At 29.4% G+C, this 19533-nt stretch overlaps 3 protein-coding genes across 10 annotated transcripts in view; 1 reads left to right on the plus strand and 2 right to left on the minus strand.

The window, feature by feature from the left end:
• LOC126856657 (putative nuclease HARBI1) overlaps positions 1 to 8068 on the plus strand; it is a 95069-nt gene extending 87001 nt beyond the window's left edge. The window contains exons 1-5 of one of the 3 annotated variants that reach the window (XM_050605378.1): positions 4765 to 5584; positions 5644 to 5800; positions 6076 to 6362; positions 6811 to 7393; positions 7744 to 8068. In XM_050605378.1, coding sequence (XP_050461335.1) covers positions 6095 to 6362; positions 6811 to 7393; positions 7744 to 7753 — 861 coding nt within the window. In that variant the 5' untranslated portion in view covers positions 4765 to 5584; positions 5644 to 5800; positions 6076 to 6094 and the 3' untranslated portion in view covers positions 7754 to 8068. Of the gene's footprint in view, positions 1 to 4762; positions 5801 to 6075; positions 6363 to 6810; positions 7394 to 7743 lie in introns of those variants that run through there. The other 2 variants (XM_050605377.1, XM_050605379.1) reach the window with 2 other exon arrangements.
• Positions 1 to 19533, minus strand: part of LOC126856644 (lysophospholipid acyltransferase 7) — a 30300-nt gene that overhangs the window by 1130 nt on the left and 9637 nt on the right. For 2 of the 4 annotated variants that reach the window (XM_050605346.1, XM_050605348.1), the window contains exons 2-5: positions 4463 to 4749; positions 4233 to 4384; positions 3428 to 3636; positions 2498 to 2819 (exon numbers count right to left, since the gene is read on the minus strand). In XM_050605346.1, the coding sequence (XP_050461303.1) occupies positions 2498 to 2819; positions 3428 to 3636; positions 4233 to 4384; positions 4463 to 4749 (970 nt within the window). The remainder of the gene's footprint in view (positions 1 to 2497; positions 2820 to 3427; positions 3637 to 4232; positions 4385 to 4462; positions 4750 to 19533) is intronic. The other 2 variants (XM_050605347.1, XM_050605349.1) reach the window with 1 other exon arrangement.
• LOC126856665 (uncharacterized) lies at positions 8388 to 10308 on the minus strand. 3 transcript variants are annotated; one of them, XM_050605393.1, is made up of 5 exons: positions 9991 to 10308; positions 9482 to 9718; positions 9259 to 9372; positions 9084 to 9142; positions 8388 to 9001 (listed from the first exon to the last, which is right to left on the minus strand). In XM_050605393.1, exons 2-5 carry the CDS (start codon positions 9567 to 9569, stop codon positions 8693 to 8695), a joined length of 570 nt encoding a protein of 189 aa, XP_050461350.1. In that variant the 5' UTR covers positions 9570 to 9718; positions 9991 to 10308; the 3' UTR covers positions 8388 to 8692. The 3 variants fall into 3 exon arrangements, with proteins under 3 accessions (XP_050461350.1, XP_050461351.1, XP_050461349.1); XM_050605394.1 differs by lacking the exon at positions 9991 to 10308 and having other exon boundaries at positions 9482 to 9580; positions 9651 to 9760; XM_050605392.1 differs by having other exon boundaries at positions 9482 to 10308.

The raw sequence follows: 19533 nt of genomic DNA on the forward strand, positions 1-19533 counted from the left end.
TGGAACTGCCCACTTTTTATTGTATATTCTTGTAGCTTATCTCGAGAGCTTTCCAAAAACATATTAAAAAGCTATTTTTCATAAAGTAGAAAGACTTTCGAAGAAAGATTGAAGGATGATCCAGCCAGTCAAGACAAGATCGATCGGTGATCCAGTCAGTTAAGGCAAGATCGGAAAAAATTCGGTCAGTTAAGGTAAGATTTTGAGAATTTTCTATCGCAATAAGTGTTCGAAAACTCCTCCTTCATTCTGAATACATAATTGAAATTCTGAATACAGAATTCGACGTTCGAAATTTCGAGCAGTTTCCAGAAGGACATTCCTAGGAATAGAATTGCAACAGTTTCTTATACGGTCTATCATATTATCTCTAGTTGTAGGTACTTCTGCGTAAACCACATTTTTTATAAATCCTTATAGGAAAAAATCGAGACTTTTTTATAAGTTCAATTTTCACTGAATTTTCAATTAAATATACAATTACATATCATTTGTGCTGTTGGAAAAGAAGAGCCCAAATTCAATTTGGAGAGATATTATGACTCCCATTTTCATTTCACACTGAGGTAACTACATTAGTTATTTGAATGCTAACCCCCTATTTCGACAGCGGGAATGAGAACACAAATTTTGCGTTCAGATATGTAGTTAACTTCTTCATTACAACAAAATAAATAACCGGGCAACCTCCACATGGTACACCTTGGGTAATGCTAATGCCGGCGGTACTGTAACTTTCAAGCCTCATAACTCGGAAAGTACTTTATGAAAAATAACTTCATAATATGTTTTTGGAAAGTTCTCGAGATAAGCTACAAGAATATGCAATAAAAAGTAGGCGGTTCAATTCAAAAAATTGAAAGTGACCTTCACGTGATCTTCAAACAATTATTCAAATTAATGACATCATCTTATGTCCCCCTCGAAACCATACAATTTTTGTCTGAAACATTTTTGCTGAAAATGCTTTGTTGAAGAATTATCGAGGTGCGTTTTTTAAAATGGGACACCCTGTACACCCAGATAGTCAAATCTACAAAATTTTTTATATTGCAAATTATGCATTACATATTATATTGGCAGAATTCCAGCAGCAGTTAAGTATGGTCTGCCGTTTCAACTAGTGTCGGCAGAAACACAGCAGAAAACAAACAGTTTCCGCGTCATGATATGTTACAAAGTGCTGTAAAATTTAAGCAGACTTTTTTTTTACATAAAACAGTAGATTTTGAGCATGTTGACAATATTGTTATCAACAGAAATTGAATAAAAATTGTACATAACATGACACACTGCTACGTGCTACATCGACAGAAATCGAGTTCATTTGCGTAATGGCAGAAATACTGCAAAAATTAAGCATGCGTTGTTATCTCAAAAGATAACAGCAGAAACACAGCATGATCTGTTGTCATAAAATAATGATAGAATCACTGCAATTTTAAAATATGTTAGGTCAATTTAGATCAATTATAGTTCTTTTGTTTACCGCTATATCTATCTCATATTCAAGTTTCTGTTACAGGCAAATATAAGATTGCAATGCTAACAAGATTAAAAATCCATAATGGCTATACACAGAATGCGGCGACGCGGCAAGCGTTGCCACGCTGCCATGTTCTGTATGCAGGAGCCATATCTATTTTTGTTAGCTTAATTTCTGAAAAAAATTTTTAACAAAATATGATAAACTTTTATTTTATTTCAAGCAGTCAATAAATATATCATTTCATATTGATCCCCTTGGTTTCCAAACTTTCAATTTAACATTCTGAGTCCTTTGTTAGAATTCAGAAATTAAACTGATAAAAATAGATATTATGGCTTTTGTACACCAAACACAAGACGCGGCAACGCTTGCTGCCTCGCCGCATCCTCTGTGCAGGCGCCATTTTTAATCTTGTTCTAGCCGCGCTTTGCAATTTTTATGTTTGTCTGTAATAGAAACTTGAATATGATGAGATAGATAAATCATACAGCGTAAACGAAAGAATTATTTAATATAACATATCTTAAAATTGATGGAATCCATTATTGTTTTATGACAACAGATCGTTGCTGCATTTCTGCTGTGTTTTTGCTGTTATTTTTTGAGATGATAGATGCTTAATTTTTGCAGCATTTCTGCCCTTAAGCCGTGCTTGCAGATGAATTTGATTTCTGTCGACGTAGTACGATGTGTCATGTTGTGTCCAATTTTTATTTAATTTCTGTTGCTATATTGTGTCAACATGCCATGCTTAAAATCTACTTTTATATTAAGAATTTCTGTTTAAATTTTGTAACATCTTTTTTAACATGTATATATTATGATACGGAGATTGCTTCCCGCTGCATTTCTATCGACACTAATTGAGATTAATTCAGACTGTGCTCAACTGCTACCAGAGTTCTGTTAACATAATATATGTAGTGCATAATTCGCAATATGCAAATGATCTTGCAAACTTACATATACATATATTATATCTAGAATTATTATATATGAGCAACTCACAAATCCGTTCTCTTCACATTGATTGTAAAATTTAATGCAGATATCCTCAAATGATAGATAGAGCGGAACTTGACAGATGCAAAAATAATAGCCTGCAGCGTAACCATGCCATAGAGCAGAGAGAGTCAACGTAATGACAGTTCTTAAACTTTTATAAGGAAATCTTTTATAAATGCACACAGCCATCCAATATTGTATGCATGTATTCCACATTTTCATTGTATGTCTAACAAATGGAGAAAACTCCACTTCCCATACATTCATGTTATGCACCGTTTCGAAATCTTGCTCCTCCATTTTCGCTCTTTTATGATCAAAGGACCTATAAATTATTTTTAAATCTATTATTTTTCCTTAAGTTAATCTTATTGTTAGTATTTTGTAACATGTAAAAAGATAAAATATTGTAAGTATTTGCCAATGATATAATTTAAATTTTATTTTATTAATAATACTATAATAATGAGAAAATTGTTATCTTTCTAATCAAAATGATTTTAATGATAAGACTTAATTATTTGGTATATTCTAATAGATATTTTGTTTTGATAAATATTTCTCATCTATAGCAATCTTAGCTGAATAAATAAATATATTATTATTTGTTAAATGTTTTGTGTCACATACATATTTATAAAGTAAATACAGTTTTCATTGTCAAATTTGAAAATAAAATGCATATAATTATTTATTTTTACAAGATTCAATTAACTTTAATAATTAAAAATATATGCATATAAATGCAATATAAAGTCGATGATTAATTATTTAATAAAAGAGAAATTATCTAAATATTTTGAAAATGAGATAATACAAAAAGAAAAAGGAGAACAGGGAGACAGAGAAAAGAAAAGAGAATGATAGAAGCGAAAGGGAAGGAGAGAGAGATAGATATATATATATATATATATATAAAGAAAGTTATCTTACAATTTTTCAACTGTTTTGTAATCACGCGGACCCAGACCAGGTGCAGATTGACAACAAACCGGATAAGCTCCTAGTCCTGACATTTGGCAAACGCATTCAGCCAGAGCCATACCAATATACATTCTTAATCGAAAACAGGCAAAAGTGGGATAGATGTATAAAAATCTGTAGAGAAAATTGAGTTCTTCATATTCTATCGTTTGCGTATACTGAAATTAAAAGAGAAAAATACATCATTAAACTTATTATATCTATTAATGTATCATCACTATTCGCAATTAAAAATTTTAAAAATGTCTATTTTTGTGAGTTTCTGGATCTCATTTTGTAAACAATATGAATAAACAATATAAACAATATTAAATAAAAAATATGACTTAAATAAAAGTTTATGATTTTGACTGAACAAAATTATTTTAAGTAATTTTTGTTACTTTTGAAATCTACACTATAGATAAAAATATTTATTGGAAATAAACATTTTTTTTCAATGTTATTGAAAGAAATATTAGAAAAAAAGAAAGACTTAATTTTTTTTACGAAATAGTAATGGATTTAGCTCTTTTGACATCGTAAACTTCTCAAAATTATTTTCAAAGGATCTGCTATCGTCCCTCTACCCTCCTCTTTCTTCATATTTTCCGATCAAATCAAATAATTCTTATATTTTAGAAAAAAAGGATATATAAATTATCATTTTTTATATAATAAAATTTAGATCATCCAGTTTCCAACTGTTCTAAAGTTATATATTTCGATTCTCTTTATATTGTAATATGAATATAATGAACATAAAGAATATTACATCGCTGGGAAACAGATGATTCATTATTAGAAAGAGCGGAATAAACGCTACAATTTGTTTTAATTTGTAATAAGTGAGCGGCCACGGATCAACATAATTAGAGAATGGTCTATGAAGAGAATCCCAATATGTCCTGTAACGATAGTATGGACCTATAAAAATTTAGAATATAATTTACCTTGTTATTTAAAACATTTCCAAATAAGTATATTTCATTTATCAGATCTTACCTGTTAAAACACCCATATAACTGAAACTGTAATGTATTACATCCATGAAGTCAATTTTTTTGAATGCATCTGAATTTGCTCCTTGAATATCATTGCTAGATGCTGTAGCCGCCGAATTGATTTCAAATGCTAATCCAGGTAACTTTAATGTGAGAATCATTACAACGAGATTCGTGTGAGTTGGTGGATTCGGTAATCCAAAATAATCACTGAATCGAAAGATCACCAATAAGTAGAAAAAAGAGAAATATAAGCTGACTAGGTGGCATTTTCTGTAAAATAAAGATCTATTTTAATAAATATCTATTATGGATTTTAAAAAATTTGGATAATTTTGTTTCTTATATTCTGTTAGATTATTTTAAAGATTATCTTTTTTCAAAGATATATTTGTAAGTTAAAATTAAAATGTTTTATATTAGTCATGAATTTTCTTCATTTCAAATAATTACTTAACTAAGTTAATTAATTGTTCGATTTATTAATTGTTTGGTTATGAGTATCGTATTCCAATTTTAAAATATTTTACTTAAATATGTATTTTTCTTTTTTAGAATTCTTCATCATATATAATTATTATATATGTGATTGAGCGCTTTTTAATTCTTTTATCGTAAAAATAAATGACAGTATTCCATTAAAAAAATGTGTTGTTTGTTAAAAACAAAGCTTAGGAAAAATATAGTTGGAAAAACTAAAGGTTTGATAAATGACATGTTTTACACAGAAAATCTTTTTTTATTTAACATTATTTCATAATTTTACAATGTATAAAAATTACGCGTCAATAATAACGAGATGTATCAATTAAGAATACAATTGAGTATCGATTTGTATGTTACGTATCAGTTAAGAATACAATTAAGGCCCAGTTCCACAACTTACTTTAACCGGGGTTTAACTCATTGAACTTGGTTTAAAAGAAATGTTGCGTTCCACACTGCTTTAAACTTCGATTAAAATCGATTTCCTGCGGTTAAAGTTAAACGCTGAATTTTGGGCGTTTAAAGAATATAAACGAAGTTTAATACTACAATGGCACTGATTTCAGTGTGAAAATTTATTCTATAATTTTTAAGTGTTTCAAAATAATAAAATAAAATAATTGGTGGAAAATAATTGGTGAGAATTAGCAATGGCTTTAGAATATGTGTTATCTTCTGAAGACGAAAATTTTATAGAAATAAAAAATCGACGCCCGAAAAAAATAAGAAGACGACCATCATATTTTGAAGAATTTGATAATATTGATTTTCATGCGCGATTTCGTTTATCCAAGAAATCTGTTACTATAGTATTAACAGAAATTGAACAGGAAATTTCTCATAAAACAGAACAGTAAGTAGAAAATTAATTTAAAACATAATTAGATTTTTACTTTGACAGATACATGTTGTTACAACAAAACAGAATAACAATAATACATAGAAGTCAAATATTTAATTCAATCAAATCAATAATATAAAATAATTGATATTATTAACAAATTTATGTTAATAATTTTCAAGTATACACTATTTAGTTCAATATCCTTTACATTCTGACCACAAATAAATAAACAAGAGATAAAATGATTAATATAAATTATAGTAAAACTGCTTTTTGTTTACTAGAAACCATGCCATATCTCCAATGAACCAACTCCTTCTAACATTGAGATTCTATGCAACTGGGAATCATTTACTATCAGTATCAGATTTTTCAGGAGTGAGCAAAACAAGGTCTCACAGAATTATTCATCGAGTGACTAATGCTATTGCTCGTCTTCGACCAAGATACATAAAGTTTCCTATGCTTGCTGAAGAAATAAAGAGAGAACAAATCAAGTTTTTCGATATTGCACGATTCCCAAGAGTAATAGGTTGCATAGATTGTACTCACATAAAAATACAATCATTCGGTGAGTAATATCCAATATTTTATAAAATATACATTTATATTAAAAATATTAGTGCATATTTTTGTGTAAGAACAGACATAAACACACATAAATTTTTAAATTACATTCTGAAGAAAAAATTTTAAAAAATAGTTTAAATTAAAATTATTTTGTTTTTTTAATAAATTTAAAAACAAACTTTTTATTTTTACTTTATGTATAATTTTTTATTTAATTAATCACTGAAATATGTGTTTTTCCATCAAAGGTATACTTTATATGGTGTTTATCTTGTTTTATAAAGAATAATATATGCTTTTATAGAAAATACATTCTACATTCCTAGAATTGTTCATTTGTTATTCATTATTTTTTATAATAGATTGATTTATTTTTTACCTTGATCCTTGTTGCATAAAATTTCCATTCTTAATTACAAATATTAACTGATATTATTTATTTATTTCAGGTGGAAACGACGCCGAATATTTCAGAAATAGAAAAGGATACTTTTCTATAAATGTTCAAGCAATTTGTAATGCTAATTTAGAGATAACAGATATTGTGGCCCGTTGGCAAGGATCAGTGCATGATGCTACAATATTTAACAATTCCAGAATACGAGCCTTATTCGAAGGTGGAATGTTTGAAAATTCTTTGCTTTTAGGTGATGGTGGTTATTCTGTTCGTCCATATTTTATGACTCCTTTACAAAATCCACGCACTCGGGCAGAACAGTTATATAATGAATCGCATATACGAACACGCAATACTATTGAGCGTGTATTCGGAATATGGAAGAGGAGATTTCCTATTTTAGCACTTGGATCTCGATTTCAAAAAGTGGATAAAGTATTACCTATTATCGTTGCAACTGCTGTGTTGCATAATATTGCTCGACGTGCTGGAGATCCATTACCAGCAGATGATCCTACATTACAATTGCCTGCTCCATGGGAAGATATTTTACAAAATGGAAATATACCTTGTCGAAATGATAGGCTCGATAATAATAACATGCGGCATGTATTAATCAACGATTATTTCCAAAGGTAAGAGAAAGATTATCGTAAGTTACGTATTTACAAATAGTATATTTGTATGGTATAACTATTCAATATTTTATTATTAAATGCGACAAAATATATCAAATTATAATAATAATAAATAATATTGACAATACAAATGCTTCGTAAAACTAATATATGCCATTTATCATTATTATTAATATATTCTTTAAAAAATTGAAATAAAGTTGATTTTAAATTTTATTCTATGTAACTTTTTTAAGACTATAAAAATGATAAATTATCAGTTTTTTAAAATTATTACTTTATTATTAATTTACCTAAAAAAATAATTTAAAAATTTATTATTATTTTAACATATTGAATTTTTTCAGTTTATTATAGAGTAATCAGTTTTGGTGTTAAAAACAAATATAGCCTTTACACAAATTTGACGAGAATAGGTCATTTTTATAAAAACGGATCATGACTTTATTAAATGTCACAAAACATCCACTGACATTAGATATAAGAAATGTTACATTTTGAATGATCCAATTATAAAATATATAGGCTATTGCAAAAAGTATCTTAACAAAGTTGAATTATCTGGATATCATGAGAAAAAATAAACAAAAATTTTATCAAATATAAAACTTTTATTTATGTATATATAACAATATGTATGTATAATAACAAAATAAATACTTATTTCTACATGTGTATATTAGTTTCTTTTAATACTTCAAAATTTAACAATTTAGTTTTGTTTTGGTATGTAATGTAAGATAATTTGGTACAAAATACTTAGTATAGATACTTAATCTAAAGTAAAGTAACAAGACTATTTTAATGAATGCATATTATAAATATCAAAATTTTTTAACGTATGTTAAATGATCTAAATAAGATCTAAATTAGAATTAATAGAATCTATATAACTACCATATCTAATTAACAGAAAATAAATTATTTCATTATATATTTTGCTTACTGATACCTGTCAATAAAAATTAATAAAGAATCTTCTTTAGTACTTGAAAATAAAAATTTATAGTTTCTTTGAAATAAACTTTAAAATAAAAATTTACAGTTTCTTTGGTATTCAGTATAAAATAAAATAATAATTTCAATAAATATAAAAACTTTTAACATAAGAACATGCTCAATATGATTCAAATAGAAACTGTAGACATAAGGAAAAAAGAAACAAATTTATTTTTTATAAAATTTCAATTGTTTTTTAAGTATTTCAACATAAAGTTTTTCTTTTTCTTATTGTTTTTGGTAAATTGATATTTGTATTGGCGATATTTTACGAAAATTTTCTTTTATTAATTCCACTTACTCTAATTTAGATTGTGCAAGATCATAAAACTGTTCATTTTGTTTGGAAGAAGTTACTTCAAGCTGTTTTGATTTTTTACGTTTCAAATTTGGTTGTGATGAATTATTTGTTGGAGGATCACAGTTTTTCTTACTAGAAGATTGTGTACAGAATGTTTCGATATCTTCAAATGACAATGAGTTGTCAGTTCCATCGTTATTTTCATTGTTGTTTGAAAATTGCAATTCTTTGCTTTTTTCAGAACTCAGCTTAGCTGGTGTCCATTCAGCCCAAGTTACTGCATTTAAATTTTCTTCTTCTAGCATCTAAAATAAGTACAAGTATTTTAAAACAAGAGTTTTTTAATTTCAAATATATATGAAATAAATATTTGAAATATATGTATACTTCAACTTGATAACAGTCTTCATTTTCCAATTCTTTGCTGTACTGTAGATCATCTGTGTCTACGATACATCACATATTATTAAATCTTTATATTCTTTTATTTCAATTACAAAGTTTTAAATCTATTGACTTTAGAAATGTTCTAAGAAAAATATAAAATTATTTTATAGCATACCTGGCATATAATCGCTGTCAAATCTATTTTGTAAACCTTCAACCGATGGCTGAATAATATTTTTGACCATTTCAGCAATAGGGTCATCTCTGATGATATTCATTTGTCCACCACCTGTGTACGATTTATTGAATTTATGTGACACGTGTATACAATGATTTACATTAATATTTTTAAAATCTAAATAAAATTAATAAAATTAATATTTAATAAGATATATTACCTGTTTTGAAAAGTTCACTACGAATTTCAGCATAATGTTTACGAGTTTTTTTTTTCAAGTTGTCCCAACAATTTTTTAGACAACCCATATCTCGATGTCCTGAGATACAACCACTGTTAAATTTCTTTGTGATGTTTATCCAACATTTCTCTTTGTCTTTTACACTTACGTTATCAGTCTTTTTATTTTCAATGATATTTTTTTCTTGCTCTACTAATTCGATTAGTTTTATTTTTTCTACATTTGAAAAATTGGGTAATCTTTTTTTATTAGATTGCACTTTCATTTACACTTTCATTTCACATTTTACTGTATTTCTCTGATGAAAGGCGGGAAGATAAAAACAAACACACTGTGATCTCATGCACATAACCTGTACATGAGATTACAGTGTGCTTGTTTCATCTTCCTGCCTTTCATTAATTATTAACCAATCACATTCCGTGTTTGAGAAGAAAGTAAAATTTTTAAGACTTTCTTCATACAGAGTATAAGTTTATGTAACCTACAGTTAAAAACACATTGTAGAACGCAATACTAGTTTAACTGTGGTGCTAAACTTAACGACCGTTTATTTAAACTCAGTTTAAACTCGAATTTGTGGAACCGGGCCTAAGTACTATGATGATTTTACACACACACACACGCACGCACGCACGCACGCACGCACGTGTGTATGGTGTAAGCAAATGAATTATAATTCGAATACAAGTTCTAAAAGGACTTTATTTGGGCGATTATAAGACATCTTCAAAATAATATCTTTGGCTGGTCTAAGAAATGATGTTTCTTAAACATCAATTATTAGCCACTAACAAAACAAACAAAAAAAAATTACTTGTGACATCCAAGGCTGCATATCCTATGAATGTCCAAATATTGATCATTGACAAATGTCTCAAATCAGACATATGATGGACATACATTTCATGTCCATGTGGACCACGTGCGGACGTAAAATAGACATAAAAGGACGTCCTGTGCTGTCTTGGATATTAATCCAAAATGAATGTTGCTGCTTCTTCGACGAATCATCTCAAGCATTATATAGAGATACTTGAAATGTAATTTTTGTCTATGTAATTTTTTAAATTATATTATTGTTTTTAGTATTTAATCACATATAATAAAATTGTACATACATATACAATTTTGTATGCTATTTGAGTTACAACTTATACTATTACAACTTAATATTTATTATATTTGACTTTTTTCCACTTTTTGTCAAGTAAAAAAAAATATATTTGCTATCCGCTTAAAAAAAGAAAACAAAAAACATAATTTAAAAAAGACGTCAAATAAAATTTTGGTAAATATGCATATTAGAGGATTCATTGCTCACGATCTTGTTCTTATCAAGGTCATGACCCTGTGTAACAGCCAAAAGATTTTAGCCGTCGCTTGTTGTTTATTAAAAAGTTATTACCAATTAAATTGTACTTGTAATTAAATTATAAGAATAAATATTAAATGCGATATTCTGAACTTTTTCGATTTAAAGAACCATGAATTTTTCCCAGATAGCAAGCGCACGTTGGGATAACATCAAAATGTAATACTTCTCATAACATTAATTGTCTGTGACATAGATTGTTACTTTCACATCTTGAAGACATAATTGAGAATATCATTTTGACGTTAAGGTGCGTACTGAGTTGAGCATTTTCCCGCGCACGAATGATGTGTATTATTTTTTCCAAAATTGTCATCTCTATCATAATCTTCGTTTGTTTTCTCTAACGCTAAAATTTTTTCTTTTTCCAAAATCTTTGTGTACAAAGATCCGTATCTAACCGCAAGCCATGCAGCTACTAGAATTCCGATAAGTTCTTCTCTAATTTTACAAAAACGGAGATCCCGAAATTTTTTTATTAGATTGTATATCTGAATTCTTTTTTCTCTGGTCAATTTTAAACAAAATTCTTCTGAATCAAAAATAAAACCGAGAAACTTTATTTGTTTTGATGGTACGAGTTTACATTTTTCTAGATTTAAAATCATACCTAAAGTTTCTAATAACTTTCTGGTTTCTTTAACGTTTTTTCGATATGTTTTTTCTTGTGTTGATTGTTCAAACAAGAGAATATCATCGAGATAAAATACTGACAAAAACCCTTTCGCTCTCAAACTTTGAGCTATTGGTTTCATTAATTTAGTGAACACGAAAGAAGCTGTACACAAACCAAATGGAATACAATTCGTACAACTTGTTTTTAAAACTAAAACGAAGATATTTCCGAAATAATTTTTCTACAGGAATCAAAAAATAGGAATTTTTCAGATCTAATGTCGCCATGAACAAATTTTTATGCATTAAGCAAATAGCTGTCTTTTTGTCCTCCATCTTAAAGTGAGGCGGCGAGATAAACGTATTTAATTCTTTTAAATTAAGAGTAAATCGTATGTTATCGTTATGTTAGGTTTAGCGACCAAAAAGTATGGTGAAATAAATTAATTTTTATTGAATTTACATCTAGAAGTTGCACCTTTTTCAAGCAATTAACAATCTCGATTTTACAAGCAAGCATTTCATGTGCTGTTAATCTTGGTTCTATACTTTTTAGTCGCAAATGTGGTTTACTCTCAAACGGAATAACATAATCTTTTACACATTGTAAAATAAATAGATCGATAGTCAATTTTTTCCATGCAAGGAGAAAATATTTCACTTTTCCTGCAATTCTCACTGTGTTTAATCCTTGTGTTGTGATTGTTCTTGGACCGGAAGTTTCTCGATTTCTGTCCCTTCCGTTGAGTGCTCCGGCTCATCCCGAAGGGACGGTGCCAGTTTGACTTCCCGGATTGACGCTAGTTCGAGTATCCGCCCTGTCTCGATCGTGATGACTGGAATCTACGATTTTCGCCTCGAATTTCAAAATTCCTCTGCTGTCCGCTACCTTGTTTAACTGAATCCTTGGAAGATTTTTTCCGTAGCCTTTGCCGCTTTGGAAGACTGTCGGAAAATTTCTCGCCAAACAGCCATTTGTCGATCGAAGAGTCGTCGGTAATATGTTTTACAATAGGATTTAGTCCCGGGCAATAAATGATTTTTTTGTTTTAGACATATCATGATGCAAGTCAGACAGAATTCTGCCTGCATCGGCAAGGCGTTCGATAAATTTTGATACGTTGACGGTACGCTCGTTAGTTTTCTCCGCATTTAACATCTCCGAAAAATGCCGCGCCGATAGCGTTGATGCCGGCTCCTAGCTGATTTTGGGCCAGATATTGATAAGTATCCTTTTTAATCGCCAAAACAAACAAGGTAGTCTTGATTTCGGGATTTGATTTTGGCGCATTAGTGAGACGGCAATTACCTATTGTTGGATATTTCTCTTGGAGATCGCTTCTAATCTTTCGATAGGCCATCTCGCAAAATTTTATCCCAACATTCCGCTACTGCTACATGGATATTAGGACCAATTTGATTATTTTTACCTGGATCATCTCCTAATAAATCTAGCGTCGATTCGTCAAGATCTACAGGTTTATCCGTCCCCTCGATGTCTGGAATCGACTATATTCTTAATATAATAATACATAAAGTGATATAAAATCGATATTTTAGATTAGATTTATTGCGATCACATGCACGATCACTTTACGATATACATAATTTGTACATGTATACTATACATTTATATATTGTTACTGTTAAGAAATGTAATTTATGTACAAGTGATTTACGATAACTACTTTATGCGCTACTTATTATGCGCTATTAGAAAGACTTCCACAAAAATGTAAATAACAGGTGGCAGAGGTGACGCTTGCGAAACCTAGCGATTTTACACGAAACGGTAACTCTCTCTTGAATTACGATGAACTTAACGTAATGGGACAGAATGTTAAGTAACATAAAATTTAAAACATATTGTTTTATATGCGGCTGATTATGATCGACTTTATATAATATGATGCAAAATATTAGAATTTAACGCTTGTAAAAGCTTGCCAATGTCAAGCATTGAGTCGCGTTCCGGGCTCTTGACTCTTGCATGCGCTGTACTTGAATTTAAGCGTGACATTTGACATTGTATTGCGCATTCGGAATTAACGGAGCAATATAACAGAAGATGTCGATCAACGATTCTTTATTAGTAGAGTATATGCGGGCGCAAAAATATGTGATAAGGGACATGCACTGTTCAAGAATGCCGAAATAACAGACTTTGCATGGAAGAAAAGTTTTGTGGCTGAAACAGTGGATATGTTATATTACATCCTTCTTTACGTTATGATGTCATAATGATCGTAATCTTACAAACGTATTAACCACAAGTTCATATCACGTAACTTTGTATCTCGTCACATCACGTTACATTAAGTTCATTGTAATCCCGGCATCTCCCTGGTACGGACAGCGAAAGTGTGCGAGTCGTAAACCTAGCGAACGATAAGTATAAAGTCTCTTGATTAAATTATAGTTAAAAGAGCAAATTGTTTAATTAATTTGTTATTCTGAATTAGAATAAGTTTTGAGAATTAGAAATAATTGTTCTTTGAATATATATTTAATTTTTTTTCTATTGTACATGTGCCAAGATCCCTACAAGTCAAGTTTGCCAGATCATTGCAAATTGTGCATTACATATTATGTTGACAGAACTCTAGCAGTTGAGCATAGTCTGCCGTCTTAAGAGGAGCACTTGAATTAGAACGCTAAAAAAAGCGTAACATTTGCGATTTTTTTCTCGGCTTCAATAAAACAAATCTTTTCAAAATTTTTAAGGTATTTTACTACACATTTTGACATTAACAAAAATTTTTTTTATATAAAAATGATTGATTTTTGCTGAATATTGTGGATTAAAAATGATTGATTTTTAATCCATAATATTCAGCAATGTTTACAACGAAGTTGTTCGTCCTCGCACAATCTAACGTGCGTAATTTTTGTCTGTAACAAAAAAACAAAAAATTTTTAATTGTTATTGTAATTATCTTCTATGTGAACCTAATGAATTTCTAAAATATCAAAAATTAAATAAATTGTGAGATTTTGAAAAAAAGTTACGATTTTTGCATAAAATTTTCAACTTAATTGTTGCTTAAAAAATGTTAAATTCAATTTTTTTAAATCTCTTAGATTCACATAGAAGAGAATGCAATTATGTAACTAAAAAATCTTGGCTCAAGTCAATTAGTCAAATAGATTTTTCTTTATCCTGTACGCCAGAATTCGAAAAGTGATTTCGAGAAAAACACGTTTAAAGTTTACGATCACGAAATCTGTAACTTTTTGTGTACTTACAGCAGTCAGAAGCTAATCTGCACTTCTTATTATGCATTCAAATAATACGTACGCACGAACGGTGATTCACACTTTGTTCGACAAAAATCCGCCGATCCAATAATTCTCTATAAATACCTGTAAGAGGCAAAGCTTTGGCCGCCCGGCTATCCAGCCATATTTTTTGCGCTTGAGCCGCTCGCGCTCCGATAGCTATTATCTAACGAAATACTTCGAATTTTCTATAACTTTAGGATTATATACTTGAATAGTATTACTATAAATTAAGATAATAAAAAAAAAGATTTTTTTGGACCTTGTAATTCAAATTCCCCCTTATTCAGCAAAAATGCAGTAAAAAACGGTCTCCGCATTATGATATGCTACAAAATTTAAACGAAGTTCTTAATATAAAAACAGTAGATTTTAAGCATTGCACGTTGACACAATATATCAACAGAAATAAAAATTAAACATAACATGATATATCATATTATATCGATAAAATATCGTCAGAAATCAAATTTATCTGCAAATAAGATGTAATGGCAGAAATCCTGAAAAAATTGAGCATGCACTGCCTTTCAAAAGATAGCAGCAAAAACACAGCAGAAACACAACTATGATCTATTATCATAAAATAATGACAGAATCACAGTAATCTTAAGATATGTTACATTAAGTTATAGTTCTTTTGTTTACTACTATTTGTATCTATTTCGTATTCATGTTTCTGTTACAGGCAAATATAAGATTGCAAGGCTAACAAGATTAAAAATGATTGCACACAAAATGCGGCGACATGGCAAGTGTTGCCACGCTGCCACTGTGTTCTGTTTGCAGGAGCTATAATATCTATTTTTGTCAGCTTAAGTTCTGAGAAGAATTCTAACAAAGGACACAGAATATTAAATTAAAAGTTTGAAAACCGAGTGGATCAATATATAATGATATATTTATTGACTGTTTGAAATAAAATAAAAGTTTAATTTCCATACAAATCTAGAAATTTACGAATTATTAATAAATTAATCATTTATTTAAATTTATATATTTAATTAAATATTTATAATTATGCCAATATTTCAGTTTTGCAAACTATATTAGTAATCTATATTAGTAATCTATAATTATGCTTTGTAGACGTGCTTTAGTATATTGTCATTTTTGTCATATTATGATAGCAGGTTATGCTCGATTTTTGCAGTGTTTTACGTTCAACGATAGCTATGCTTGATTTCTGCTGTCAGATCTGATATGGCAAACTTCGTTCGATATTTGCTGTCACGTAATAGCAAATAATGCTTGATTTTCGCTTCATTTTCTCTTATATCGCTATTAATTAAGCTTAAGAAGAATAACTATTATTGCATTAATTAAGCTTAAGAAGATTTTCTACCAGAAATTAAGCTTAATTAGGACGCAGCAGAACGTAATCTACTGCAAAATCAAGAATGAATTTCTTGACATACTGCTGGTCTCTTTCTTCCAAGTCCTTTACATCTTGTCAGATGTGTGATGATTACGCTTATTGTCTTTCCAAGTTCTAATGGCGTTCCTGACGGTGGTGCGTCATCTGTCTCGATCAGTAGTGACTCTCACCGCCTTTTCCATGATGGTATTGAGTTGTTTGACTATATCTGTCTAACGTATTGATAAGCGGCCCCTCCGTCTCTTTCCCTCTGGCTTTCTTTGGACTCAGGTGTTCTATGTTGTTGCTGCGATTTATATGTCCAAAGAACTTGAGTATTCGGCTATACACCTCACTTGTCAATCTTTGGGGTAATTTTATTTCTATCAAAATGGATGCATTTGTTCTTCTTGCTGTCCATGGGATTTGCAACATCCTACGCCAGCATCATATCTCAAATACCACTCGTCGTCTATCGGCTGTTTGTAGGGTTGTTTCGGAGGTAGAGGAATATCGAGAATGCTAAGGTTGCTGGCACACTACTAGCATTTTGCTATGTGAGATAACCTCTTCTAAGCATGAGGAAAGTTATAGTTAAAAATGACTGATTCTTTTTTTGTAATTCTAATAAAATCACTTTGAAAATATATTGGATTTTAAGAATTATGCATTTGAAATATATATGTTAATTAATGTTTTCTATGTAGTATAATATGACATGATTACACATCATACATATATTATTTAAAATATAGTAATACATATCTCTGAAATCTATATAAAAAAAGTGCTTGTGTTGCTGATATTTAGCAATAAATGTAACATATATGTTACTTATTATGTAACTGCTTATTTAGCATCAACTTAAATTAAAAAACGCTTAAAAATAAAAAGTTTTTGCTTTTCAAGAAGAATGAAAGAAGAATATTCGAATACCGTTCCTGATACTTAGAGTTGCCATTCGTCCAGTTTTCCCCGGATTTGTCCGGAGTTTTTCGAGCGTCTGGGAACATCCGGCGGAATTTTTTTAAGTAGTCCGAGTTTTTTTAAGTGCGAGAAAAAGGCGACGCACGCGTAGCATTGTCGGATACAACAACTAATATTATTTAAATTGCCAAACACTGTCACGATTGTTGGAACCTTAGGACATCGGGATCAATGACAGTAAAAAAAATAATATTGTAATATTACATTATTACTTATAATTTTTAACAATAATGATTATTAATAATATTAATAATTATTAATAATTAAAATAAAAAATTATTCTATTTTTATCGTTTTATCAGAAATTGCAATAATTTTACATTATGAATTATGAATATTATGAATTATGAATATCTAGGTTTCAATTGGAAAAATACGAGGTTTTAAACTTTTCAATCCTAGATCTGTATAATTAGAGATGGTAGTCCTCTTTGCATCAAATAAATTCTATTTAAAATAACGAAAAATTTAGATATTATGCATGAATAAAAAGTTGCGTAATAAATCTTTAGTAAAAAAGAAATATGACTCATTGATATTTCCGCGGGCGAGCGCGCGCCGCTACTGATCAGAGCAAAATCTAGTACGCTAATTTTAAGTAGCTCTCATTTAAAAAGTAATGTTCAGATGCAATTTTGCCAGAGAAAAAAGTTGTTTCTTTTGGCATGAACATTCACACTGTGCATTCCGCTTTCGGGAGTGGGACACCCTATATATATTATATTATAATTGCAGAAACATGTTAATATTAATATGTATATACACAGGGTGTCCCATAATAACCGTATCATCTTTCGCGTACAAGTAAAGCAGGTAAAGCCAAGAAATAAAGTTTTGTTTATCATTTTGCGATTTTTGTAATAATTATTGAGAAATTAATTAAAAAAGATCGATCAATTTGTGTTGGGATTCTCGCGTTTTAGCAACCATATATCAATGAGTTGTCCTTTTTTATTGCGCGCTTATACTCACGCAAATTAGTCAATCTTTTTTAATTAATTTCTTATTATTACGAAAATCATAAAATGATAAAGGATTTTTCTTCTCGGTTTCACTTGTTCTACTTGCACATGAGAGATAATATGATTATTATGGAATATTCTATATATATATATATATATATATATATATATATATATATAGAATCTCTGAAAAAATCTGTCACACTTTTAAGGAGATTAAGGAGTTATATCTACAAGGGGGTGCTCTAGGGGGACTCAAACTTACAAATTTTTAAAGTTAATTCTCCATATTATATCGTCTCTACAGTATGTATATCATTTAAAAGTTGATACATTGACCCATTCCGAAATTATCTAGGATCAAAGTTCGAAAAAGTCAGTTTTCAAAAAATTGTTACTGCTATTTGAAAATCCTCAAAAAATGTTAGAAGTGTGAAAATGTTCGTCTTCTTAGGTCCTCTCCATAAAAAAATTCAGATTTGACCTTGATTAAAAAAAAAAAAAAATTGGCGTTATCTTGAATTTAATAACTTTTTATTTACTTTAAAAAGAAACAAAGTCAAATCTATTTTTTTTTAGAAAAAACCTTAAAAAGAATACTCAGGTGAGATTGCCCTTAATCTTAAGTTTTATCAATTCTTCTCATCATTATTGCATTAGTTTTTTCTGTTTTTCAAGGCAAATATGAACCAACAAACGTTTTAATTAGTTTTTCCGTGATCAACAAACGATTGCGCATCGATTGAACTAAGATTGAAATAAAAATAATATCTTTCCGGCTAACTTCACATAAAATTTTATTTTCTATTTTCAAAAAAAAAATATTAACCAACAAACGTTGTAATTAGACCAACAATCACCAACAAACAATTCGTAAAAAAAAATTATAAAAATGAATGTTGACCGGTTAACTTTATGAAGCTCCTTGAAAAAGGTCGAATATTATTTATAACAAATACTTGAAATACAACCACTGTTATAAGATAGTATTCCACATTGAATCATCAAAAATGTAAAAGACGATCGTCTGTTTTTTAATTATCTTTTACTTTCATCATCCTCGCATTAAAAGTATCACAATGAAGTGCACAAGTGGAGAATATTTTGTGATATGATCCTGATTCTAAATGTTTCAATCAGATTAATGCTGTTTCTATATGATAAACGTCCATGTAGATATCATCCAAAAGCGAATGTTATAAGAAGAGCAGAGATACGATTGGGAAATAAGGAGTACGACCGTTTATCGACAGAATACTGGACGAGGATGAAATGCACAGGCTACTTTTGAAGAGAAAATTTTGCAGAAAATTAAAGAAGAGCCACAAACAAGTATTCGTGCTATTGCACGTCAAATTAATATATCACGCTCTATGGTTCGCGGTGTTTAAAGATGAACATATGCACCTTATCATTTTGCAAAGCTGCAACATCTTAAGGAAGGTGATGCTGAGCG

Source organism: Cataglyphis hispanica, chromosome 19 (genome assembly GCF_021464435.1).
Source record: "Cataglyphis hispanica isolate Lineage 1 chromosome 19, ULB_Chis1_1.0, whole genome shotgun sequence".
Classification (NCBI taxonomy): domain Eukaryota; kingdom Metazoa; phylum Arthropoda; class Insecta; order Hymenoptera; family Formicidae; genus Cataglyphis; species Cataglyphis hispanica.